The sequence below is a fragment of the Anarhichas minor genome, unplaced genomic scaffold (assembly GCF_050575085.1).
Source record: "Anarhichas minor isolate MPS153535 unplaced genomic scaffold, ASM5057508v1 ptg000011l, whole genome shotgun sequence".
In the NCBI taxonomy this organism is placed as follows: domain Eukaryota; kingdom Metazoa; phylum Chordata; class Actinopteri; order Perciformes; family Anarhichadidae; genus Anarhichas; species Anarhichas minor.
The window spans coordinates 15,963,765-15,991,720 of NW_027466457.1; the positions used below are offsets into that span (position 1 = coordinate 15,963,765).

Consider the following 27,956-nt stretch of genomic DNA (forward strand, 5'->3'; position numbering starts at 1 on the left):
TGAAGTGGTCTGGGGCTTCAGAGCGAGGTCTCCAGGCTGTGCAGGGGGCTCCCCGGACAAGGCGGCAGCCCCGCTGAGTGCGACGGGATCAGGCCGGGCAGCGGGACGATGTGGCTCGTGGCGTTGTTGTTGTTCTGATTGAGCGAGGACGGGACGGGCGGAAGTGCGGTGAGCCCGCTCGGTGGCGGGAGGAGGATGGTGAAGTTCCGCTTGGTGGGAGCGTCGTCCTCGCACTCGGCCTCGTCGATCAGCGGGATCTGAGCCACCGAGTCCTCGATGCGGAACTCGGGGTGACTCATGAAGCTGTGGATGGAGCTGCGGGACTCGGGCGTCTCCAGACCTTCATAGGGAGACACGCTGTCTCTGAAGGCGTTCACCACTCGGATCTGAAGGAGGAAGGAAAACAAACGATAAAGGAAAAATTCCCGTGTTTTTATCTCCGACATGAGGATCATGAGATCCGTCACGTGTGTGAGTTCCTGGGTGCGTCTGTCCGAAGCTAACCTCGCATTTTGATGCAGCAAACAATCATTTACAGCCGCATGCTCATGATCCTCTCCTGGTTTCAGTGACGCACACTTTCTCAAAACCAACTTTTATTGCCTGTTTCATATTGTCTTTGTGCATCGCCGCAGGCCGGAGACACACTGGGGGAAAACAGTCTAATAACAATATGCGCGACACTAAAGGCTTCAAATATGCTGGTTCATCACTATTTGTTGATTTATTTGTTTTGATTACCAGGTTAAATAACGTTTTAGAGACCTGCAGGCTTAATGGATCACTGTACAGACTGAAACAGTGTTTTAGTAACAAAACATTAGTTTGGTCTCAGTATGACAATTCATGATCTCATATCGAGTTATTCACTTCTTCTATGCAGAATTACAGTCCAGGCCAGAAAAGCGATACTGTGAACATGTCTTCAGTGAGCAGCGGTCGGTCCTCTGCAGGCTTGTTGATCTGTGAACTCTGGTTCTAATTCAACCATCAAAGTGAAATCACTGACGTTCGTCTCCTGGATAACCGGAGTTAGCTCCCTTGAATTTCCACAGAAGATTATAAAATGAACTAATCCTCTGCCTCACAGATGTGCAGGCGGACAGGCAGCTGTTTGGTTTTTAGTAGATCCCTCTGCCATTAGCTACGGTAGTTAATCCAGTGGATTACTTATTTTTAACTTCCTGTTCTCTTTTGTTTGGACTCAAACATTTGAACTGATTTATGTGAAACTGAGGTATATGTGGAAAGCTTTAGGAGGCCCACGCTGCTGCAGATGGAGTCTCCTTCATAATGTTGAATCCATACCTGCGTGGAGATGCGGTTGAGGCTGCGGCACCAGAGCACCTGGCTCTTCTTCAGCTCCATCTCAGCGTGGTCGATCTCGTTCACGTCCTTCATCTCCTCCAGCTCCTCCTGGGGGATCTCCTCCTGCTGCCGGCCGTGACCCGCCGTCTTCAGGAACGTCAGCCAGCGGGTGGGCACACTGGACACCAGCTGAGAGGGGGACCGACACAAACGTTACACCCCAGTCAGACACAACGGCACCACTTCCTGTTCCTCAATACCTCTGAGACCTGAACATCTTACCACCTGAAGGTTCAAGAGTTTCTATTTGACTAATGACGACAATCAGCTGCAGAGGACCAGGTCATCATTTGAGCATAATTTAGTAAGAAGTTAGTAAGAGTAAGAGTTTCACTGACATTATCTTTAGTTCAAAACCAGTGCCCTGTTGTTGAGGGCATGGCAGGAAGTGATGAAGGATGAAGTTCAAAGCCATTGCTGCACAAATAGCCTGTAAAGTTATAATCATTATTCAGCATTTAAACTGAATCATGTATTTCTTCCTGCCTGGTAGCAAATGTGTTATATAAGGTGTGTTATTAAGATGCTGACCATGTACTCACAACGTTCCCAGCTCAAGTCCAGCTGGAAACCTTTGTTGCACATCATCCCTTATCTCCCATCAGTACCCGTCTACTATCAAAATAATGGCAGACAAAGTGTCTCACCTGTCCCCACAGGAGGCTGCCAAAACCCATACAGATGCACCACAGCCACTGCTCGAAGTTCAGCCTCACACAGCTGAACGGTTTACCACCAAGCTGCACGATGATGATCTACAGGAGGAGAGAGAGAGACACCATCATACAGGGAACCCTCTCACTGGAGGACCTGACCGGGTGTTGACGATGAGCCTCGGCCTTCAGCGGTTACCTGTATGAGGAAGGTTCCCACGATGATGGTGCAGAAGATGGGGTTCTTCTGTACGCCCTCAAACACGTTCCTCTCGCCGTGAATTTTGCGGGCATTGAGCTCGTTAAAGATCTGCATCAGGACGAAGGTGTTGAACACGATGGTGTAGTGCTCAGAGGGCGGAGAGTGGAGCGGGGCGTTCCTGCCACAGTCGACGTCGAATATCTTCTCACCTGTGAAAAAGGGAGGGTCACAGACTACTGAATCTGTCCATGTTGTACCTCAAAAGTCTTTTTATTGACACATAAATTTCCCTGCGGGGCAATGAAGTAGATCTTATCTTATCTATCTTAGAATAATGATACGTTTTAGTCTGTTTCAGACCATGGAGCTGTGGTGCATTCACTGACCAATGAAGAGCAGGGAGAAGATTATGGTCAGCTGGTAGACGGCGTGTCCCAGGATGTTCTTCATCATTGTGCGGGAAATGAGCGGCTTTTGGCGGCCGTACGGGCTCCGGAGCAGCAGCGCCTCGGTCGGCGGCTCGGTGGCGAGAGCCAGTGAAGCGAAGGTGTCCATGATGAGGTTCACCCACAACATCTGCACCGCTTTGAGAGGAGAGTCCTGGAAACACGACACAGACATACCATCAGTGTCAACGCCATCTACACGCAGTTTTTACAACTTGTTCACATCAATTTAAAACACTGGATTTGATATATATACATTACTTCAGAGAACTTTAGACTACAAAGTACTTTTAGATGCTGTATGACATGTTTTATATGTTATATGTCACGTTGAAAAAGAGATTTCTAATGTAAAAGACCGTTTCATGTTTAACGTATACGTCTGGTGTAGCTCAAGGTCAATTCCTGGTTTCTTGTCCCTGATTTACATAAATCTGACGGTCTTTGAAGACACTGAACCACCAAATTGCACCAGATAGGCCAGTATTGTTGTTACGTGGTAGCTCAGCCACCATTGTTGCGTGTGTGCGTGTGATGGCTGAGGCAGAGATCCAATCTTCAGACCTTTTTATCTTCCAGACTGGATTATTGTCATGTTTTGTTGTCAGGCTCACGTTCTAGTCATAAAAGTCTTCAAATGTTTCAGAAAGCTGCAGCAAGTACCTTAACCAGAACTACAACATTTGACCATATTACACCAGTTTTAGCTTCAATGCTTTGGCCCCCGATCCTTCTGATGACTTAAATGGGCATGGCCATTTATATGTACCAACTGTGTCATATGGATTGCCTATATTGTCATTTCATTATGTTGCTACACCCCTGACGTAGGTGCAGGCTCTGACCTGGGTGATGCAGGCTCCGGTGAAGGCCACGATGACGGCGACCACATTGACGGTGAGCTGGAACTGCAGGAACTTGGAGATGCTGTCGTAGACGTTCCGGCCCCACATCACCGCCTTCACGATGCTGCTGAAGTTGTCATCCGTCAGGATGATGTCCGACGCCTCCTTCGCCACATCCGTCCCTGCAATACCCTGCAGAACACAGCGTGTAGGTTAGCTTAAGTAAAGCTGACACTAACACTAACTGTGAGTCTAGGTTCAGACCGTGGCCGGTCCTCATGGGGTTCTGGACTCTTCTGAGTTTTACATGTGAAGTGTACTGATGACTGAAGGATACGATGTGATCATCTAGATGCTCCTCATACAAAGAAAAAACCAATAAGCACTCGATCATAAAATCTGAATAGATAAAATAATCAACTGTTTGTCCTTTAACCCCCTTGGCTGCTTTGGATCAGGACATGATACTTGGTCACTACAGAGGAAGTCCTAACGGTCCGAGGGGGCGTGGTCACTACAGAGGAAGTCCTAACAGTCCGAGGGGGCGTGGCCACTACACAAGGCATTCTAATAGTCTGAGGGGGCGTGGCCACAACACAGGGCATCCTAATGGTCTGAGGGGGCGTGGCCACAACACATGACATTAATCATTTATTACTATATCTATGGTTTTATAAATCATGTTAGTGTTTAATGACATCAGAAACAATCGTTACCATGGCAAAGCCGACGTCGGCTTTCTTGAGGGCGGGGCCGTCGTTTGTTCCGTCTCCGGTTACCGCGACGACCTGTCTCTTCTCCAGCGCAGTGCTGTCGATGATCCCTGAGACAGACAGACAGGCAGACAGACAGATGAGACAGACAGACAGATGAGACAGACAGACAGGCAGACAGATGAGACACACTGATGAACCAATGAAGTCGAAGATGAGTCATAACGTAAACATGTTTTTGAGTCTTTGTTGTATTTATATATCAGGGTTGCCTCTGAATTTATACACATTTCATTATCCAAGTAAAGCACTTCGGTGACTGTCTCATGTTTACATTTGAGTGTTTTTTGGTGAAGCAATGTGACAAAGAAATACATTGTGGCGGGAAAACTAAAGATGTAGTCGAATTGTTGCAGTAAATAAATATATGCTTCAATATCCTAATATTATTAATATTAATAATAACAATATATTGACATGTTATCATATAATGGTCATATAATAAGAAAAAGAAGAAGAATATAAGCAATAGAAATAACCATCATAATAGTTATGATCACATTGAAATATTAGGTGCGAGGCCAGACCGGTTGTTGTGTTTGGAGGGAGGTCTAAGCAGTCCCGCCCCCCAAAAAACGCCCACAGCGGAGCCCCCACCATGCTGCAAGAGGGCCGGGCAACCGCACGCCAACACACCTCAGCAGACCCAGTCCGACCCGCCCTCATGTTTACACTTTGCTACACAAATACCAGGGAATGAACTTTCTCAAGCCAGCGTGGAGGCAAGAGGCAGACAGGTGCCTCTCTTTACAGACCTTTCAGACCCAAACCCAGATTAAATGCCTCCCCTCAAACAATTCTAGACATTTTTAGACCTTGAATATCAAACACTGAGGACCCTGAATGTTAAATGTCTAACCCCGTCTGTCCGTCTGTCTGCTTTGCCCTCCTGACTTGGTTGAAGTGTGTCTAACCTTTGACCAGAGTGTGTTTGTCCGTTGGAGATGATCTGGCGAGGACTCTCAGCTTTGGCCAAATCTTATCAATGAGCTCCTGCTGAATCTGAAGAGAGAAGGAGATGACATGAATATGACGTGTTAGTTGCATTAACATTAAATCAGATTAGCAGACAAAACTGCAGCTTGTGCTAGTTGGTGGTTGATCATACAAGGAGTCATCAGAGATTCAAAGAGGCTGAGAAGAAACTTTCCATGGCAAGAAAAAAGAAAAAGACAAAAGTCAAACACCTTTTCACCTGAAACTATTCAAATGACTGACTGACTGAATCACTCTCTGATCTACATCCTGGTGATGTAACTATTTTTGATGCCCTGAGGGCGGAGCTAGAAGAAATGCCAGGGGGTCTACAGTGCTACATTAACATAAGATTGTTTAAAACAGACACAGCTGTTTTTTGTTTGGGCACTTGGGAGAAAATGGTGGCGGGTAAAAAGACCAAGTTTATGAGCTGAAACGCAAGCGACCATTTCAATTATCCTGGAAACTTGAGTTAAGTTGTGTCGCGTTAGACGATGTGTATTTGATAACTGCTTATGAATAAAACAACATTAATGTTGAACCATGTTTGTCTGACCTCTCCAAACTCGTCGCGGATCCGATGGTTGAACTCTTTGCCTTCCATACAAATGAAGTCCTCTCCAGGTTGCAGGATGCCACATTTGGTGGCGATGGCTCGGGCAGTATCGATGTTGTCTCCAGTCACCATGCGGACGGTGATCCCGGCCCGCTGGCACTTCTTGATGGCGTCTGGTACCTGACGAGAACAGAAGAACAAAATAGTAATTTGTTGTCAAAATTGGTTCTTTTAGGGGTCCAGTGTGTAGGATTTAGGGGGATCTGTTGGCAGACACCTCTGGAGAAGGTAGTCAGACTGTTTTCTTCACTCTGAGACACTTAAATAAACTACAGGTCAAGCTTCTTCTAGTGTAAAAGCCTCATGAAGTACTTTTAGATCCCACAAAGAGTCTCAACATAAGAATGGAATGTAGTGTTTTAGGGAGCTCCTCTTGAGGTGTGAGTAGTGACTCGCACTGTATGTGTTTTTACACGCGTGTCTGCTGACGTACCTCAGGTCGCACGGGGTCCTCGATGCCAACAATGGCGATGCAGGTGAGGCCGCTGAGTATGTGGGCCTCGTCTTCCCAGTCCGGCTCTCCGTCAGCGGTGGGGAAGTCTCTGTAGGCGAGGCAGATGGTCCGAAGGCCCTCCGACGCCATCGGCTCAATCACCTTCCTCATCATCTCCTCTCGGTCCCGCTGCTTGAAGGCTTTGGCGTGACCAGCGGCCGACAGTACTTTACAGCACCTGGAACCACAGGGGAGAGTCACGTGATCGTCATCTAACTGAGGACAGAGCTGTGTGAGGAGGAGCGGTGAAACCTACTTCCTGAGCAGGATCTCAGAGGCGCCCTTGCTGAACATTCGGTAGCTGCCATCGTGGTTCTTCAGCACGGTGCTCATGGACTTCCTCGTAGAGTTGAAGGTGTAGACCTTGAACAGTTTCTCTTCTGGGAATTCGTTGCGGATGGTCTGGTAGTCTCGGTGAAAGTTGAGGGATAATCCCAGTAAGGCACATTCAGTCTTGTTTCCCACCTGGCGAGGCAGCCCGCCCTCCTTCTCTGGAGGCTGCAGGGAGCAGCAGCAGAGAGGATGTTAAATAACAGGAGAAGACGGTGCGTCTTCAACAGACTTCACAACAGACCACTAACTGCTACAATACACCGTCACTGTGAGTTTTCTGCCTGCTTGTTTGAAGTCAAGCACACTTCGGTCCTTTATGCGTGAAATGTAGAATATATTTGTTGATTGCTTTGAGGTTCTTTATGGTTCCAGATTATTTTGAAGTCCGTCAACTAATCCATTAGTCACCTGACAGGTAACTAATCTCCAGCTAGTTTGACAATCATTAACCCTCTGAACCGCAAAAACAGTGGGTTTGAAAAGCATGTTTTCTTTAAACAATTACAGCATTTATCACAGCCAGAAGCTGCAACGGTCCTCGAACACATTTTTTTGTCAGATAACAGCCTAAACATTTTCAGTGTGTGATAACCGATAATCACATGAAAGAAGTATGATAAGACAGTAACACAGTCTCAGCCTAGAGGACTAAACCAATAGCATAACAGTTTAAGCTATGCTTACTTCTCATTGGTTAAATTAGACTCAACACTAAAACTGACTAAAACAAAACAAGAACCATTCAAATGTGACTTTAAACTAAGACTGAATTGATAATTCTTGTCAAAATGAACACTGCTGTCTCAGCGAGTGACCCTTTATAGTAAGACAATAAACCAAAGATGGATGCTATTTTCTCACATTGTGTTATTTGAGAAGAGTCCCGAGGAGGTCAAACAAGAGGAAAGAAAAGATTTGAGAACTGAGTTTTTTAAATTGTCTATTTTGCTAATCATCTAATGACCCCTCAGATTTAGTAGGCTGCTCCTTAAGGGTCAGGGGGTCACAAACCTTCAGTTAATAAATACATTTATCCAAAAGATAATGGTCAGACTAATTTAAAAAATGCAAATAATTGCTCGTGACATTCTCAGCAGTAGCGTGACGGAAAGGAGAGTCTGTCACGCTCAACCTGTTGGTATCATGTATGTACGTACTCTGATCTGTGCAGTGATCAGATGAGTCCTGAGCTGCTCTCCAAACCAGCCAAATGCTTAACTCACAGAGCCTCCTGAGTGGACGGCTATTTTTAGAGCTCACCATAATCTTGGTGGTGTAGGCGCAGTTGACCCCGATGCCTTGGATGAGCAGGTCCATGGCCGCGGCAGAGATCTTGCCCGGGTCCGGCAGCTTCTTGTAGAAGCATCCCGCGATGTGGGCCTGCACCACCGTCATGCGGTTCATGGTGAGCGTGCCCGTCTTATCGGAGCAGATGGCCGTGGCGTTGCCCATTGTCTCGCAGGCGTCCAGGTGGCGGACCAGGTTGTTGTCCTTCATCATTTTCTGACAAAAGAGGAAAGCAGCGTTACCCGAGTCCGAGAGCTTTACCCTGAATTTACAAAACAAAACATTTACAGACTGAACAGTGTTTGATCCAGGGTTGTCTGGAGGGGGTCAGATGGGCCCGATCGTACTTCTCTAGGCCAGTTTTGATTACATTAACCTAATGTTTTTACAGAATCACATATAAAAGGAACATAATCTGACTGAAGGTCCGTGTTCAGGCTTGAATGCTGTATACAGACTCTATATGTTCAGAGTGACGGGCTGTAATACAAACACACCTTGACTGAATAGGCCAGGGAGATGGTGACGGCCAGAGGGAGACCTTCAGGCACGGCCACCACCAGCACCGTCACGCCGATGATGAAGAACTTGACCAAGAACTGCAAATAGACGGGCACACACTCCTCGGACCAGGGGATCCCCTGGACCCAGAAGGTATCGATCACGAAGAAAAGGATGAGGATGAGGACGGTCAGAGATGACATGAACAGACCTGAAGACGCAGACAGAGAGACAGACAGAGACGTGGTAAGTTTAGAAAAGGATGTTGTCGTTTTTTGACAGTCGAGATGTGTATTAGACGACAGTAAAGCTAACAATGTGTCGGCTTTATGTGTTAAAGCAAATGACGTCACAAACCCTCCATGAAGACTTAGTATCAGAGATACACTGTTACAATACCAATGTCTCAAGAGAGTATAATTGTTGCAAAGTTGTATTCTCTGACAAAAAGCAGTCTAATTGTATATTTTAATACACTAGTTTTTATTATGAACACCTGTTCCGCTTCTCTATCTGTACCTGCTTTGCCGATCTGCACAGCCATTTTGGTCAGCTTCCCCTGGAGGACCGACTTCTCCTTCTTTGGTGGGTTCTTCTTCTTCTCTGGTTCTCCGTCCTCATTGAGCGGCTGCACCTCGGTGGCTCCGTCCTTTTTTTCTCCTGCAGAAGGACACAGAAAACGATAATAATTCAAGTCAAGCCAAGGGTCATTAGAGGAAGATGTCTTTAGAAATAAATGGTTGAAACAATTACTTCTACTTTTTCAGTCGCTGCTGTCTATGAAATCTAAACTCCAGATGTTTCAAGATTAAAAGCTTGCCGGGGAAGGGAAGAGATTATTCCATTTGAGCCACTGGAGATCATTTATATGAAACGTTTATCAGCAACTACAGCAGCCAGCAGAACACAATCACCCAGCAGGACCTGAGGATGATGATGATGATGTCAGTCTGTGGGTCACACTGTCCACTACACATGGACAGACATGTCAACGAAATGTTGTCATCGGGACAAATCAGTACGATGGGTGGCTGGTGGGGCTATGATGTGTGTCAACAGGAAGGTGGAGAGTCTGGGTTTATTGTGCTGTGTTGGTTACCTTCATATATGAGCCAAAGCAGACCTCCTAACTAACTTACCAAGAAACTAATCAACTAACTAACCAACCATATGCAGGTGTGTGTGTGTGTGTGTGTGTGTGTGTGTGTGTGACCATGCTGATCCCAGCTCAGTAATGAGGTTATTAGTGGAGAGGGAGGCAGGAGAAGAAAGCAGCTGCCGAGTTTAAGGCTGATAATCTGCTTGGTCCTAATCACCATCAACAGTCAGGAGCACCTGCTGCTGCTGCACCGACCACAGGACATACGCTGCACCATGTGGGGCCACGGGGAACAGGAAGGGAACGTGAACAGGGGGAACCGAGAGTCTGACTGACGTCAGAACCTGAGATCCACCTCAGACCCCTGATCTCCTGCAGGACCTTTGACCACCTCCCGTCAAAAACCACCACTCATAACCCACATGGACTGTGTCTATTCATTGATTCACACGGTGCTCAGCTCGCAAAAGACACGAGACAGCAACAGCAAAGACTCAAAATGAACTCAACATGAACAGAAGTGTTGAGGAAACACTGTACACAGTACATGTAAAACAACCTTTTAACTCCTTTAACTGAATTTGGGATAGTAGCACATGTGTGATGGGTGTGAGTGAGTCTGTGTATATCCATCATTAGGTTTATGAGCCAGTTAAGCTATTTGAGGCTCAGTCCTGATTGGATATATTTCAACTACGGAGTTCTTGTTGACACCACGAGCTCAGATGGACTGTGTACACAGAAAGGGTTCACGAAGGCATTCTTTTTGATAAAACGACATGAAAGCGGTTAACTTCTCACTTGAAAAATGATCACACGAAATTTAGTGCTGCTTCCTGAAAAAAATCCATTAACTAAGTAACAACAAACGACCATAATTGGTGAGAGAAACGTCTCTACTACACACATCAGGAACACTATCTGACCAATGACAGGCTGTTGGCTTCTACACGGCTCCACAGCAACATATGCTGCACATTCGGCCAACATGTTAGATGATGTTGAACATGAATAGGTGTTACCATCTCTTGTTGTGCAGCTCAGAACCACCACGAAGAAACCAGGAACAAGAGTCCTCAGTGACCAGTACAGCTAAACCAACCAGCCTCAGTACAACGTCCACATCCACTCAGTCATAAACAGGAACTAAGTGCTGAAGCAGTGATGTGCTGCTTACCTTTCTTTGCTTTGTCATCTTCTTTACATGTTAAAGAAAAACATGCAACAGCCATCAGTTAGACAAACATGTGGAACAAAACATTAAAAGTGCAAAATAAACAAATATACTATAACATGATAACTTTTACCCCGAATATTGATACTTTGGTACCACACTGAGATGAAAAAGATCTATTAAGGGTTGGAGAATGAAATCGTACACACTGATCCTGAAAGAAACAACATTGTTCCTGTTAAACCGGGTCGGTCTTTACTCACTGTATATCTTCAGCAGTGTGTCAACGCAACTCAATGATGTGCTAACGTTCTCTGCTAATGTTAGCTCCATGAGATAATCTCCCATTCTGCTGCAGCAAACTACATCATATTTTCGGGGAAAACATGTCTATTGGCCACTTTTTGTTGTTTTGGACGGTGTGTTTAACTTTCAGCTAACAGAACAACAAAAACATTAATAAATAAACCCCTTTATCTTCTGAACTTACCCTTCTTGTCCTTCTTCTCTTGCTTTTTCTGCTCCTTTTTCTTGGCTTTCTTCGCCTTCTCCTCAGCATCACTCTCAACTTCCTCGCCGGCGTTAAGCAGCTTGAAGATGATTCCAGACTGAGAGTTCTCACCTACGGCGGTGACCAACATCTTACCAGAGCCCTCCATCACATGGGTACCTGAGAGAGAAAGAGAGAGACACAGACAGACAGACAGACAGACAGACAGAGAGAGACAAAGAGACAGACAATAGGCAGAGACGCAGAGACAGAGAGAGAGAACTTTAACCTACTGCACTAGTTCTCAAAGTGTGGGGCTCATGAGAGGTGAGACATTGTGATGCAGAACTTTTAAAATCTTTTTCACAGTGAACAGTAATGTTGTTCACTCAGACAGACAGTCTGTAGGAGAACAGAACGGACAGATGTCAGATACACAGTGTATTTTACTGTAGACTTAATATAGGATCTGAAGCTGAAGGGTTGAATCATAACTCTACTGTTATTGTGGGGACTCGTCCTTGTCTGTTTGTGTAGCATGTTCTCTTTCATGGTTTCATGGTGGAGAAGACTTTAAGGTCCTTCTGATGACTCACAAAGAGAAGTTGGGCATGCACCGTTCCTAATTGTCTGATCTCCTTAAACTGTATACTTCAATCAAGCCTCTCTGGATCTCTATCCTCCCCTCTGTCCTCTTAGTAGGTCACATGATGGAGAGAAAGTAGTGCTGCTCAGGCTCTATCTGTTTGGCGACACCTGGAAGCTGCTCCACATCCTGGATCCATCTTTTCCATACATGCTCACATTCTAAGTTTGTCTATATTGTAATATTATTCTGTTGGTTACATTTCTTTGGGTCATGGTCTTATTTTCCCGCTGTAATTCCATGTGAAGAGAGAGAGGAGAGCAAAGCACCTGACAGCAACACGATGTCTTTGTCGACACTCTTCTTGACGTGATCCGACTCTCCGGTCATCGGGCTCTCATCGATCTTCAGATCGTTGCTTTGAATGAGGACTCCGTCGGCAGGGAGGAGGTCACCTGGAAGACGGGGATGTTAGGGTTGTGTTGCATTGACTACCTGACATGATTATTCTGTCACCATGAGACAACTAACAAAATTCCACTGCAGTGTTCTGGACACAGTGGGCTCTGTGGATAATCCACAATCATTGCTGCTCAGTTTTTCTATTTGATTGGAGGGCTACGGTGCAAACAGGTCTGTTTTCAGGCACTAGAAGATGGATAAGATCTGGACTTTATTGCACCACTCTGGGACCAGAACTTCAGCTCTAATACCTAAACAATACTTCTTTTGACACCTTAATCTAAACACATTTGTCTTCAAAATGTTTATAGTTGAACAAAAGACTACTACTGACAAGTGACTGCTTTTTGTTGTCTCACCATATGTGACCTGTGCAACGTCTCCGACCACGAGCTCGGACACTTTGATCTGGATCATCTGACCCCCTCGGACGACGGTGAACTTCTGCTCCTGCTCGATGCGGCTCTGGAGGCCGCGGAACTGCTTCTCTTTGCTCCAGTCGTTGAAGGCCGTCACCAGGACCACGCAGACCACCGACAGCAGGATGGCAGCACCTTCGATCCATCCGGCCTCCGACTCACCATCGTCCTCCACTCTGCCGGCTGATTTGCCGCAGTCTGAACAGAGAGTTTCAGTTTTATAAACGTGTGTCAACATGCTTCTTTACCATAGAGTGAATATAAGAAATGGAAGAAGTCATCGTGAAGACTAGAGTTCGACATTTGGCCGACACCATGTTGGCTTGAACAAAAAACACGCCGTGAAAGGGTTAAAGTTCTCAGACGAAAACACGGACAACTCTGGTAGCGACCTGTCAATCACGTGTAGCCCCGCCCTAAAGCATCCCCTGCTTTATGGTCTGTTTGACTCTAAATGGACCATAATGTACTAAATGAACATCATGCTGTATTGAAGAAGACTTGAAACTAGAGATTGAGACCATAAACTCATGTTTACAATGTTTACTGAGGTAATAAATCAAGAGAGAAGTAGAGTCATTTTCTCATAGACTTCTATACAACCAGAGGAGTCGCCCCCTCCTCGCAACTCGTGCCACTAATGCAATATTGTCAAAAAATACAACTTATTGAGTTTTGAAATGTTCTTTTGTTTCAGACCAATGTTTGTTTACCTCATAAGATACTGCATGGTATTTATTCTAATAGCTCATGCTGAAACAAGACATCAACGAGGGGAGTCTCTAAATATAAAACCAAACAGTGGAATGCTATCCCTACTAATACAAGAGAGTGTTAGTTTTAGTCTGTTTCACACTAATGTTAAAAAGGGACATATTTTCTCCAGAAGTATACCGACTGCTCTTCACTCTCCACTGCCTGCTGCTCTGTAGCCGGTGTGTGAGCGCGACTGGCCGGCTGGCGAGCAAACTACGCCCGCAGAAATAAAAGCCTCCCGTCTACGAGCTCTCTTGAGAAAACTCCAGCCGAGGAACTCCCCGTCGTGGCTGCAAAGAGACTCTACTTCTGGGGTCAGACTGGCTAGCTACTGGCCTTTTTGGATTGGATGTGTGTGTATGCCTTTCTGTATTATGCCTACACACAGTTACATAATAACACATATGAAGATGTAAAGGTTTAAAATATACATATATATATGAACTCACTACTTCTGTCAACATTGGGCGGGCTGTAGAAAGACAGGACGAGTGAAATGATGGCTGCCATCTCCAGGATGATGAGCGTGATGTCCTGCAGGGCTTCCCACACTAACTGCAAAAAGGTTTTGGGTTTTTTCGGAGTGATGACGTTCGGTCCAAACTCCTGTTTTCTCCTGTCGATATCCTCAGAGTTTCCATCTAAACCTGCAACAGGAGACACAAAGACACCGTCAGAGACGTGCCTCTGATCCTGGTTTACACCATTAAACCGAGTATATATTCAATGCTTCCTCCTGGGAGATTAATATAGTATTTAGTTTCTTTACTAGATTTAAAGAAACCTTATCTTAACAACAACAACGAGGACAAAATTAAGCCCTGTGATGTTGTGGACAATTACTGTGAGCACTATTAATTAATATAATATTATATAACCAGAATGTGACATCACACAGTCATTAATGTGTTCTGATCTGTTTCGTCTCTTAGATACACTCTTGTGTTTTCATACACAGTATCATACTGTGTACAAATGTAATGACTTTTAAATTCCCAGTGAAATAAAAATATGAGTTTGTCCGTGTCCCTTTGTTAGCTGTTCATTTATCTCTTGATAAATAACAAATATATATGTCAAATCAGTGTCAGAGTACTTTTACATCACAGTCTCAATAGAATCTCTGGTCTTTCTCTTTTGTAAAACAATTTTAAATGTTTGGTGACTCATCCTGCACTCAAAGGCGTTGAAAACTTGGCTTGTTAAAACTTGTTAACTTGGCGACTAGCTAGCCACCCCTGTGCTATAAAACCTCATTTGTGAATTGTAGTAAGCCAACAGAGCAATATGGAGAGACAGGAAGAGATGCGTGTTCGACGCCGTTCATCTGCATGTGACACAGAGCCTGTTGACAATGGGCAAAATCAGACACATTGTTCTAGAAATGCTAAAGATTTTTTTACCCAAACACACATCTCTTCCTGTCTCTACATATTGCTCTGTTAGCTAACTATGATCCTAACGTGTTTTATATGACGAGCTAGTTTCCCTTTCATCTCTCTCTCGTCCTACTAATCCAACAACAGCGGAGGGAGGTGTTACCAACACTGCTCTGTAGCTCCATATCGCACTAAACTCTAAGCCCGCCCCCCTTTTAGCGGTCCAATGAAATGCTAAGGATTTGATTTAAATCCATTTTGTAACTGTACACTACCCCCCCCCCCCCCCCAACATACACACTTTATGCTGCTGTCACGCATTGCAAAAGACAGTAGATGATGGAAACAACGTGTTTGCCATGTTCACACTTTGATGTAGGCCTACTACTGTGTGAAAGTTTAGGATTTTAACAAATTTAGTGTTAATTCCAATCATTTGAACTTGTTTGTGTCTCTCGATACTGTGGTGTGTTGAGCAGAGAGCAGACGGGTTTCCTCTGAGGACCAGGAGGACATGTTGAGTCATGCTCACGTCCCTCTGGACACACTCAGTCATCCTGAGCAGGTTTTTAACCCACCACCTTCTCTTCATGTTCTATGAAAATGAAACTGAGTAAACCCTCTGTTTTCAGGTGAGTGTGATTACACTCTCAGTTAATTGATCTGCCACACAGAGAAGTAAACAGTGTGATGGATTTTCCACTGATTTCAAGCTGCTTCTGACATTTTACTCTCCGTCAGCGGGGGCCGAAAATACTGAATGTGTTTACTGAACGTATGCAAGACGGACAGACGAAATGAATTAATGATGAAGAGGAAAATGTCAAGGGGCAGACTTATGAGACACACCGTTCCAACAGTCCACTGTCTGCAGGTCAGCGTGTGACACATTGCGACACACGGAGTCCACCGTCTGTAGTTCAGTTATGAGTCGAGGCATGGGACGATCGTCCAGAGCCAACACAACATCGGTTGGATCATTTTGACTGGATTATGTCTCTGCAGGTGGACTATTATGTGCTCAGTGTGCCATCTGAGCCTGCAGCCGTAGTCAGGCTATGAAGTCTCAGTATAGTATATGAAGTTAAAGCGTAAACAAACTCCTCTGGTCATCTGATGCATGAGAAACACACACCAACCACCGATCCACCAGCTCCAAACCCTCCAGGATTCAGCAGAGGTCACATCATGAAGAAAAAGCTTCACAGGCTGACCAGACACAACGAGCATCACGGACTACATCACCTTAGTATTATATCTGTACAGTAGTATGTCTGTACAGTATTATATCTGTATAGTATTATGTCTGTACAGTATTATGTCTATATAGTATTATGTCTGTACAGTATTATGTCTGTACAGTATTATGTCTGTACAGTATTATATCTATATAGTATTATGTCTGTACAGTATTATGTCTGTACAGTATTATATCTATATAGTATTATGTCTGTACAGTATTATGTCTGTACAGTATTATATCTATATAGTATTATGTCTGTACAGTATTATGTCTGTACAGTATTATGTCTATATAGTATTATGTCTGTACAGTATTATGTCTGTACAGTATTATGTCTGTACAGTATTATGTCTGTACAGTATTATATCTATATAGTATTATGTCTGTACAGTATTATGTCTGTACAGTATTATATCTATATAGTATTATGTCTGTACAGTATTATATCTGTACAGTATTATGTCTGTACAGTATTATATCTGTACAGTATTATGTCTGTACAGTATTATATCTGTACAGTATTATGTCTGTACAGTATCATATCTGTACAGTATTATATCTGTACAGTATCATGTCTGTACAGTATCATATCTGTACAGTATTATATCTGTACAGTATTATATCTGTACAGTATTATGTCTGTACAGTATTATGTCTGTACAGTATTATATCTGTACAGTATTATGTCTGTACAGTATTATATCTGTACAGTATTATGTCTGTACAGTATTATGTCTGTACAGTATTATGTCTGTACAGTATTATATCTGTACAGTATTATGTCTGTATAGTATTATATCTGTACAGTATTATATCTGTACAGTATTATGTCTGTACAGTATTATATCTGTACAGTATTATATCTGTACAGTATTATGTCTGTATAGTATTATGTCTGTACAGTATTATATCTGTACAGTATTGTCTGTACAGTATTATATCTGTACAGTATTATGTCTGTACAGTATTATATCTGTACAGTATTATGTCTGTATAGTATTATGTCTGTACAGTATTATATCTGTACAGTATTATGTCTGTACAGTATTATATCTGTACAGTATTATGTCTGTATAGTATTATGTCTGTACAGTATTATATCTGTACAGTATTATGTCTGTACAGTATTATATCTGTACAGTATTATGTCTGTACAGTATCATATCTGTACAGTATTATATCTGTACAGTATCATGTCTGTACAGTATCATATCTGTACAGTATTATATCTGTACAGTATTATATCTGTACAGTATTATGTCTGTACAGTATTATGTCTGTACAGTATTATATCTGTACAGTATTATGTCTGTATAGTATTATGTCTGTACAGTATTATGTCTGTACAGTATTATATCTGTACAGTATTATGTCTGTACAGTATTATATCTGTACAGTATTATGTCTGTATAGTATTATGTCTGTACAGTATTATATCTGTACAGTATTATATCTGTACAGTATTATGTCTGTATAGTATTATGTCTGTACAGTATTATATCTGTACAGTATTGTCTGTACAGTATTATATCTGTACAGTATTATGTCTGTACAGTATTATATCTGTACAGTATTATGTCTGTATAGTATTATGTCTGTACAGTATTATATCTGTACAGTATTATGTCTGTACAGTATTATATCTGTACAGTATTATGTCTGTATAGTATTATGTCTGTACAGTATTATATCTGTACAGTATTATGTCTGTACAGTATTATATCTGTACAGTATTATGTCTGTACAGTATTATATCTGTACAGTATTATGTCTGTACAGTATTATATCTGTACAGTATTATGTCTGTACAGTATTATATCTGTACAGTATTATGTCTGTATAGTATTATGTCTGTACAGTATTATATCTGTACAGTATTATGTCTGTACAGTATTATATCTGTACAGTATTATGTCTGTATAGTATTATGTCTGTACAGTATTATATCTGTACAGTATTATGTCTGTACAGTATTATATCTGTACAGTATTATATCTGTACAGTATTATGTCTGTATAGTATTATGTCCGAGTAGACAATGATCGTAGATAGATCTTAAACGGGACATATTTTCATATCATGCTGGTCTGCAAATGACAGCGACACACTCCGTTTATTATGGATTTACTAGGCCTGTAGCAATTATTACAAAATGACCTTATCTCAATTATCTGAGCAGACTGCTCAACAATCAAACGGGATTTAAAGTCAATGTTAGAAATTTGGCAGCAAATAGCTGAAGGTTTCAGTGTGAGAAAGGTGGGAGTTGTTGCTTCCATCTTTTCAAATTCAAAAGAAAATGTTTGGATGGAAAGATGGTGGAGAAGTGTGGGTCCTTTCAGGAGTAGCCAGATAGTGAGAGTGTGTGTGAGTGTGTGTGTGTGTGTGTGTGTGTGAGGGGGGGGGGGGGGGGACACAGAGCAGAGAGAGAGATCGAAAAAGAGAGAGAGAGACAAACAGAGTGTGATGGTGGATGCGTGATCGAAGCAGTAGTACAGTTTAGGTTTTATTTTGTCCCTTTATTTAATTTAAGCTTATTATTATAGATGAATTGACACCATTTTGTGAGCGGTCGTATTGTTTCGATAGAAGTATTTAGCTTCAGTTGTAAAGTCAAAACACAACAGCAACTCTATGCGGCATAAATTGACAGAAAGAGACAATTTAACTATTTGTATGACAATTAATCCTCAACTAAAATGTCATGATCGTGTCAGCGCTACGCACAACTAGCATGAGCAGCGTGCATCTGTGGGACATTTTGGTGTCCCGAACTCTGCAGACATCACAGAGGAGGTGGAGGCTACATTCAAATGAGGCCGTACAAAGCAAGTTTTTTGGTATCTTGGTGGAAATTGTCACTTTGATGCTGAGAACAGATGAACAACATCCGTCACTCCGCTGCCATTGTGGTGACTTCTAACAAGAGTAAACTAAAAGTTGCAGTAATACTGAAGAAGCTTCTTTGCATAAGCTTTGAAGAGAACATATTTTGGGAATGGGAGTAATGTAGTAATGAATTACAGAAGATTTCAAATCATTTTCCACATGACATGTCTGAAAAGGCCCAAAATGAACACTGTAAGCTGACTACTGGATTACTATGAGAACTTTAACAGTATTTGTAGAGGAATGATTCAGGTTTTTGATCCTTATAAGCTGTTGATTACTGTACCCATGATCACCATAAGCCATTTACCCTGTAATATCTAATATATTAATATTTATTCAATATATTTGTATAGTTAAAGACACACTCTGGGATTTCCGTACAGCGTCCGCAAAAGTGTAATCTGGGTTCACTGTAGACTTTCCTTCTATTAACATCTTTAAAGTCAAACTTCTGACCACTTCACATCACCCAAGCCGCCTCAGAAACCACTAGATGAATGATGTTGTCCTCTCTGCTGTGAATCCTCCATGTGAATTCATTTAAACGCAGTATTCACAGACTGGAGCATGTTGTGTTTGTCTCATATTGTCCCTGAAGCTGAACAGGATCAACAGAGGCTGAAGGACACAGTTGACTTTGACCATCACACAATAGACTAAACCTAAAATGTCCTCTGTTGGTTATATAGTGTCCACGCCGGGGGGGTCTGTGAGTCATCATCATTAAATACCAAAGTGGCTCAGACAGAAGAAAATCAAACCGTATTTAGAGCAGAGCGTCACGTTGCCTGTGGTTAAACGTAAGTTTAGCTTTATATTATAATTACCTTGGACAGGTGATGTCCTCAGTCTGGCACACAGTCCGTTCACATCTCCGTAACTATTCTTGACCTTGTTCAGTGCTTCTTCTCCTCTCAGGTCCATGAGGGAGCACAGCTCCTTCAACGAGCAGCCGAACTCCACCTCGTGGTTGGCCTCGCCGCTGCTTCGGCCATGTTTGGACCCACGAAAAGAGTTGTTGGCCATGTCTCCTTTCCTCTGGGACTCGACGGAGGCCTCCCAAAAAACACAGACTCAGTGGTCAGGTGCAGATGTGGCCTTACAGGGACTCTGTGACTGTAGGGAGATAAGAAACATCACGTCATACAACAGCTCTCTGTTGAGATTGTTTCAGGGAAAGTGAGGTTTATAATTATATACAAACTACACATGAGGGTTGTGAAAAGACTGATTCTGATATTTCTTATGACTCAACATATTTAGATTAGATTTAGACACAAATAGAGACTTTCTCTGGCAAGAAATATGATGTCAATAAAGTAAGAGGGATTTAATTCAATTCAATTTGTTTACATTTTTTATTTGTATAGCCCAATATCACAAATGTCCTTGGACATAATAAAATTACATAATAAAACAGTCAATCCAACTTTAAGATTTATATAATTGTATATCCCTGGGATGGTGGAGATTTTGAGAAAGCATGTAGATCATCATATAGAAAGATTTTACTGAGTTAAATCATTAAAATCTGAACTAATAACAATCACATCATTTTTGGGGGGAACTTGGACTCTAGCTGGAAGTCGACAAGGTTACAAGGTTATTTTATAGTCATTAAACAATTGAGTTGCACAACAAAACCCAGAATGTTTAGCAATGTTTTTAAATTCTTTAAAAATCCACGATTAATTTGGCTTAATGAGCTTTTGTTAAACTGAAGTGAAAAACTTGGATTTCTTCCTTAAACGCTGGGAATGACAGAGAGAATGTGTCGAGTAAATATCTGTTTCATAATCATATCGGACCCTTCCTAGCACAGTACCTTGCTCAAGGGCAGCAGTAAATCAAGAGCGATCAAGGCAATAACAAACTTAAAGACAACAAATATATATAATATCTGTGCCTGCTGGTGTGTGAACTGACAGCCTTTCTACGTGTTCCTCACACAGGTTGTGACCTCTGTGCCTTCAACTGTAATCTGTGTCAATCAGTCATCCGAGGCTTAATCTGAGCAGGAGAGGAGCAGCCTGTTTGAGGCTGAAGGGGAGAAAGAAAAAGGTCTACTGGGAGGTGAACTGAAGTCATCTCTGGACACATTGGTGGATAGAGATTTGCTGCTCACTTGTATATAACTACAGCCTCATTAGTGGCTCCAACCAACAGTACAAAAAACACTAAGAGAGTCAGTCTACAACAGGAAATCACACTGTAAATCTTCACATTAGAGATGCTGCAAAAGGACATTTTTTACTAGTCATCAGAGCAGTACGTGATACTACACAAACTAAAGACTAAGCAGCCAGCTCTCTCCACTAAGAAAACACACTCTTTTTGACACAAACAACACTCAGAGCACCTCTGATAAAACATTGTTGTCACTTCACTGAGGAGAAGAAAGGCTTTACTTACAGAAACTTCCCCCATCGCCTCCTGTTAGCAGCAGCAGGTATTAATGGCAGTCCGATTACTCTGAGCAGCGTCACACTCACAGCTCCAGAAACAGCCCATAACCCAGCCACAGCCTCCTCAGACCTGCTCCCGAGACCCAAAATTTACTCCCAAAAACCAGCCTGTTTTCCTCCGAAATTTCAGTTTGACCTTCAGAAAGCTCGCAGCCACAAGCAGCGCTCCATCGGAGGAAGAAACGGGAGCTGGCTAAATGATTATCTGAGGAAAGCCTCGCTTAATCTAATTAGACAATCTGTGAGTTCAGTGAGCGCCAGAAGGACTGCTACTGCTGCTGCTGCAGCTCCTCCTGCTGAGCAGAACACAACAGGTCTACACAGAGTCACAGACCAGGTCTACACAGAGTCACAGACCAGGTCTACAGAGTCACAGACCGGGTCTACACAGAGTCACAGACCGGGTCTACACAGAGTCACAGACCGGGTCTACGCACACCAGGTCTACACAGTCACAAAGCCCAGGTCTACACACACACTCTACTAAACCTGCTGCTGCTTGAGCTCCACCTGCTGAAAGGAAAACACCATTATCTAAAGGAACTTGAGAGAAGAGGGCAGAGGGGTAAGAGTGTACAACCACCTGGAAACAAAACTCATGCACACTTCCCTTCCCCCCACCATCTGAGCAGCACTGATGCCGGTTGACGTCAGGTGGCACACACACACACACACACACACACACACACACAGGTGGATTACAGCACATAGAGACACAGGCGGATTAACTGAACACACACACAGGGTGATATCACTGTTTCATAGTTGCATGATAGTATTTTAACACTGAGCTAGTATGACCTTTGATACTATAGTACACACTTAACAGCATGTTACAAGTCAGATCTGAAGGTGATTAAGTCAGTTTACCAGTCTGTACAGTGTGTGTGTGTGTGTGTGATGCTATATGGTCACACGTAGTCAACACACTGACCACCTTAAGGCCCTGTCCACATGTACACAGATATTGTTTTAAATGGAGAGGAAAATATTTGTTTAAAAAATATCTGTATACGTGTAGGGCCTAAAACTCTCCCATCTCCTGCGTTTCACTGTTAGAGGAAAACTTCTATGTACCGCATTATACTGTTTCCACAACTGAGTGGCAAAACCAAGACCTTTTCTTTTTTTTCAACAAAACAAATACCAACCTTTTTGCTAAATTGATATGTCATGCACCAAATATACAACATCTTATCATTAGTCAGGCCTACATTATTCTATAATATTTTATATCATGCACAATAATGTGTTTATTTTGCTTCTTGGGTTATACAAATCAAGCAGGGAAATATGTAAGAAAGCAAAGAAGCTACCATGTTTGTTTGGATTAAGAAATGGAGTCTTAATAACTTCTGTCTGGAAAGTTGTCATGCAGGTGCTACTCAAACTACATTATAGATGATTGGATATCTCTTTCCTTTGGGTTCCTGCTCATGCAGGTGTGGAAAGGAAATGCTGTGGTACACATATTGGCTAAACAATCATTAAAATGACAGACATAGAAGTACTGTTAAGTACCACTAACACAGGTTAAAACTATCATAAAGGAGTCTGTAAGTGCAAAACCTAGGCAAGAATACTTGGACTGAAGTGACACAGGAAGAACTCTTTACAGTATTTAAAAACATGAAGACGATGGTGGAATATGGAGCCGGAGCTCAAGGGAAGAGATGGTCATTACCCTTCTGAGGATAGGACACACACGAAAAAACTCGACACTCCATAGAATAGGCTAGCACTCTACTGCACTATGCACACACTGCCATAAACCGGAGACATGTGCTAATAGATAATGCAACAGGTATGACAAAGAAAGAAGGGAGTTAGTATTAGGACTAATTGATGGAAAAGATGATACTACTTTGGGGAATCTGCTAGGAAATATATCAAGCACTCTTCTAGTTAATTACTTAACAGCTTAACAGCAATAATAGTGAGAATTTACTGTTTATTTGTTGTTGTTTTGCTTATTTCTCTGCAAATCCACAGCTCCACACTCCAGTCCAGTAGGTGGCGATAATGCACCTCTATGATAACACTAAAGAAGAAGTGAGGAGAGCCGGTTGGCTTGGGGGGGGTCCTATCAAACGTGTACACAGCTGATCGTGACGTCACTCATCATCATGGCGGACTGGAATAGAGGTATTATTTATTTTGACACGTATACTCACTTTTTAAATATTCAGCCGTTTGACAGTCTTCAGCAGTAGTACAGGAGCTCCTGTCACAGTCGTGTTGATGACGGATCAGATCCAGCTGTGTGTGTAATAGGGTTTAAATAGATATGTTAGTTACTTCACTTAAGAGCTGAACTGGAGCTACGCTAACAGGCTAACTAATTTAGCTGAACATATATCCTCATCCAAAGAAGTGAATTATCGTGTATGTTTGTCACTGACCGACACAGTTGGCTTGCTTTCTGTATGAGTAAACATGGTGTACACGGTTTTAACGGGAGGGAAAGTATTTGGAGGAGGACCAGACTTCGACACAGCAGCTAATTAATTTACATTAGTTTAATCTGGTAACGTCAGCTGCCAGTGAATAGTGCCATTAGTAAACTTGTATGACAAAATAGTCAGCAGTAAGAAACTTGTCAGTACGAAGTGCTGCACGTTGGGAATCTGCCACTTGCTTAGAGTAACGTTACGTCAATTCGGGGGGGGGAGAGGGGGGGTGGTAAATCATCATTATTTAATTGTAGATTACTTAACTAGGAATTATTAATCATTATTATAAAGTAATTTATTCCTCAATTACTCGACGAACGGACCGTTTAATAACAGTAACTGCTGCGTTTTAAACGTTAACTTTATGTTCTGACGTTGACTTTAACGTTACTGACTTTAGCTAGCTAACGTTCATTAGCCTTACCTGGACTGCTGCTACCAATAACTTTTGAGTTTAGGAGAAACGTAGTCTCTCTAAAAGTTTAGTACTTGTCGAAATTCACTCAACACAGTGTCCATAAAACGTAGCTTCTTAAAGCGCCAACAGTCAATAAATGGTTAGCTAGATTAATGTTGGCTAACGTTAGCTACATTAATGTTAGCTCACGGCTAAAAACCGAGGTCACTGACTTCACGTGGCACTGTTGAATTAGCGGGCTAATTGTTGACTATTTCCCTTAATACTAATCTAATTCATATATATATATATAGTTCAACATACATTTCTGCGATGTCAAGTTTCTACCGACCTTTTTACTTGCACATAGCTAGATAATCAGGTGACGTAGATTAAATTGGGGCTAATCATTTCAAAATGTAAAGTACGTCAAATCCCTGCTGCCTAGAACGGGAAACCCTGTCGATTGGCCCGAAAGGCCCGCCCACAAGAGCGAAACGTCATGAAACCAAAAGGCCGCCATTTTTAATACATCAATGGATGTATGATTTGGTTAAATAGAGACTTAACATTCTTAAACAGATAGTAAATACTTACTTATTTGATTAATCAAGACATAAGCTGGAATTGATAGAGCAGTTTATGTAGAGTTTATTAGCAGTTCATTAGCAGATGATTTTAAAAAAGAAAAGAAAAACCTGTCGTATTGATTAGAAAAAGTGAGAAAGATCCGTTTGAACCCAATTGTATATTCATATGTTTGCTAAAAACATTGTTCTCATTTTTTTTTACTGTATGCGTACCTGTAATTTATCACACAGGAACACACATTCTACATTTACCAACAGCACTTTATAGTACCATCCATCCATCCATCCATTTTCCTCCGCTTATCTGGGGTCGGGTCGCGGTGGCAACAGGCCAAGCAGGCTGACCCAGACTTCCCTCTCACCGGCAACATGTTCCAGCTCATTCTGGGGGATCCCGAGGCGTTCCCAGGCCAGCTGGGAGATGTAATCCCTCCAGCGTGTTCTGGGTCTTCCCCGGGGTCTCTTCCCATTTATAGTACCATTAATTGTAATTTAATTACGCAGTTTTACCTAAAATAAGTACCAGATTACATTGTTCTTTCTAAGAACTCAACTCAAAGTGTAAAAAGCCCCATGAAGAGTTACAGGTGGGGCTCTAAATTAATATTATGAATGTAACGGAACCCTATGTCTCCAAAAAACACTGTTACATTTCTAATCCAATGTGTTTGTGCGTTTCCAGGTCACGACTCTGTGGACGACATGCTGGACACTGAAAACAAACGCCTGGCCGAGAACCTGGCGACCAAAGTCTCCAGACTGAAATCGGTGAGTCACAGCCAATAATTACTCTCTTCGTCTACCGGTTTCACCATTCCTCTCTAGTGTCCATCAGGGAGTGACTCCTGTGGTTGTATAGAAGTCTATGAGAAAATGACTCTACTTCTCTCTTGATTTATTACCTCAGTAAACATGAGTTTATGGTCTCAATCGCTAGTTTAAAGTATTCTTCAATACAGCGTGATGTTCATTTAGTAAATTATGGTCCAATTAGAGTCAAATAGACCATAAAGCAGGGTATGCTTTAGGGCGGGGCTACACAGTGATTGACAGGTCTCTACCAGAGACGTCGTGTACCAGAGACGTATACGACATCTCTTCATCACTCCTCCTCAGTCCAGATATGGTCACTTCTGTTCATTGATTGCAAAAAAACAACAACATGGCAACGACCGTAATCCAAGATGGCGACGGTGAAATCGCCGAACTCGAGGCTTCAAAACGTCAGTCCACAAACCAACGGGTGACGTCACGATGACGTCTTTTATACAGTCTGTGCATTCACACGCGATCAGGACGACACAAGAAAAACAAGTTTAAGAAGTTTAAGAATCCTGCGTTGTTTGTTTTTTAACCGGATAATCTGTCTTGTCTCTGAATCTCACAGCTAGCGTACGACATCGACAGAGAGGCTGACGATCAGAACGAGTATCTGGACGGCATGGTGAGTACTGACCAATAATTTTTAGAAATATTACTTGTATAATATTACAAGAATTTACATGCCAAGTCCCTGGGCATAGCCGGGTTTCTGATTGGCTTCTTCTACTTTTCACAACTTATCCCATGCTTCTGACAAAGGCTCATGGGAGATGTTGCCGGGGTCAATAATAATACAAACAGGTTGTCTCAGATATTGGCCAACTTCTCTGTACAGTTAAGGTTTATTAAAGACCCTTCACAATCTTTACTTCCTCTTCTCCTTCTCTCTTCAGGACTCTAACTTCCTGAGCGTGACGGGCCTGCTGAGCGGCAGCGTGAAGCGTTTCTCCACCATGGTGCGATCTGGCAGAGACAACCGCCGCATCCTCTGCTACGTCTCCGTGGGCCTCGTCGTAGTCTTCTTCCTGCTCTACTACATGGTCTCCAGGATCCAACGCTGACAGAGGGGGGAATAAAAAACAATCAGCCAGGAGCAGGGGGTGTCGGGGGGACGACGACGACAATGCTGAGCGTTGTCATACCAAAGATGCTGGAGTCTATTAAAACACACAAAAAAACATACCTGCACCACTTTAGTTCCCGTCTGCCGCAGCCAGGATGTGCTTATACGGGCAAGGAGAAGGTGGAGCCTGAACGCATCACGGGTGGAAGAAGAACCAACAACAGCTGAGTGGCTGTGTCTCAGTTCCAGACTACACAATCATTTAAAGCACTTTTTAAGTGGAAGCTAGTTACACTGCAAAAGTGACGAAATTATATAACATAACAATATAACAGACTAAAAATGCACAATGGAAATTAAGGAACGACTCACGGCTGTAAAAGTATAAAATCTCTTGAAAAACATTGTGCTTTTGGGGGAGCGTATTTTATAACTTCCTTTCAGTACAAAACGGAAAAGATGATTTGTATTCAAACAGCAAAATAAACGTATATAACGATATAATTGTATGTCGTGTGGAATTGAGACGCAGCAGCTTAGAGCAGGAAGTGACGTCGCCGTCTGCTATTGGCCGGTCTCCAGTGCAGCCGATGCGTCGAAGGACTGTCAATCAACTGTTATTTTACATGTCTGTGTTTTGATTATATTATATGTTTAAGAAAACTCTAAAAATGAAAGTTTTCAGCAGTTTAAGTTCAGTGTGTGTTTGCGGTAACGGCCTGTTTCCTTCTAGTAATTAATATGAAATGGTGGTACCTGTTCTGTTATCTATATATTATATTATAAATACATATATTATCATATAAGAGGGTTAAAAATAATTTACTTTCTCTATGTGTTTACATTCCAGATGTCTAAACTGCTAACAGCCGACATTGAAAATCGTTATTAATACACATGACATTAAATGGCTTTAATTGTAGAATTTGTTGGGGAGTTATTTAGGTTCTGGGTATAATGTAAACTAACATGTGTGACAGTCATCAATAAAAAGGTGCATATTTTTACTATCAGAATCACGACTCTTTCTGAAGATGATCCTTGAATTCATAGCAGATGCAATAGATTAAATTAAAGATATATTTGTGTAAATATTACTTCCCAACATGGAGGTCTGACTATTGCGTCAAATCAGGAATAAAGTTCTGACGGGGAAATGCAGTATTTTAAC

At 42.4% G+C, this 27,956-nt stretch overlaps 2 protein-coding genes across 3 annotated transcripts; one reads left to right on the top strand and one right to left on the bottom strand.

Moving 5' to 3' along the window:
* Nucleotides 1-17: 17 nt before the first annotated feature.
* On the bottom strand, nt 18-25,604 carry LOC142947809 (plasma membrane calcium-transporting ATPase 1-like). 2 transcript variants are annotated; one of them, XM_076089658.1, is made up of 21 exons: nt 25,588-25,604; nt 19,823-20,031; nt 13,931-14,128; nt 12,666-12,923; nt 12,174-12,299; nt 11,259-11,438; nt 10,772-10,792; nt 9,015-9,155; nt 8,492-8,706; nt 7,968-8,210; nt 6,631-6,872; nt 6,315-6,552; nt 5,822-6,001; nt 5,202-5,289; nt 4,231-4,337; nt 3,515-3,706; nt 2,610-2,823; nt 2,221-2,432; nt 2,016-2,123; nt 1,309-1,497; nt 18-386 (listed from the first exon to the last, which is right to left on the bottom strand). In XM_076089658.1, exons 1-21 carry the CDS (start codon nt 25,602-25,604, stop codon nt 18-20), a joined length of 3,747 nt encoding a protein of 1,248 aa, XP_075945773.1. The 2 variants fall into 2 exon arrangements, with proteins under 2 accessions (XP_075945773.1, XP_075945774.1); XM_076089659.1 differs by lacking the exon at nt 10,772-10,792 and having other exon boundaries at nt 9,015-9,152.
* bet1l (Bet1 golgi vesicular membrane trafficking protein-like) lies at nt 23,525-27,801 on the top strand. The gene is made up of 4 exons (XM_076089666.1): nt 23,525-23,605; nt 25,583-25,668; nt 26,288-26,344; nt 26,616-27,801. The coding sequence occupies exons 1-4, from the start codon at nt 23,587-23,589 to the stop codon at nt 26,781-26,783; spliced, it is 330 nt and encodes a 109-aa protein (XP_075945781.1). The 5' UTR covers nt 23,525-23,586; the 3' UTR covers nt 26,784-27,801.
* Nucleotides 27,802-27,956: the final 155 nt, after the last annotated feature.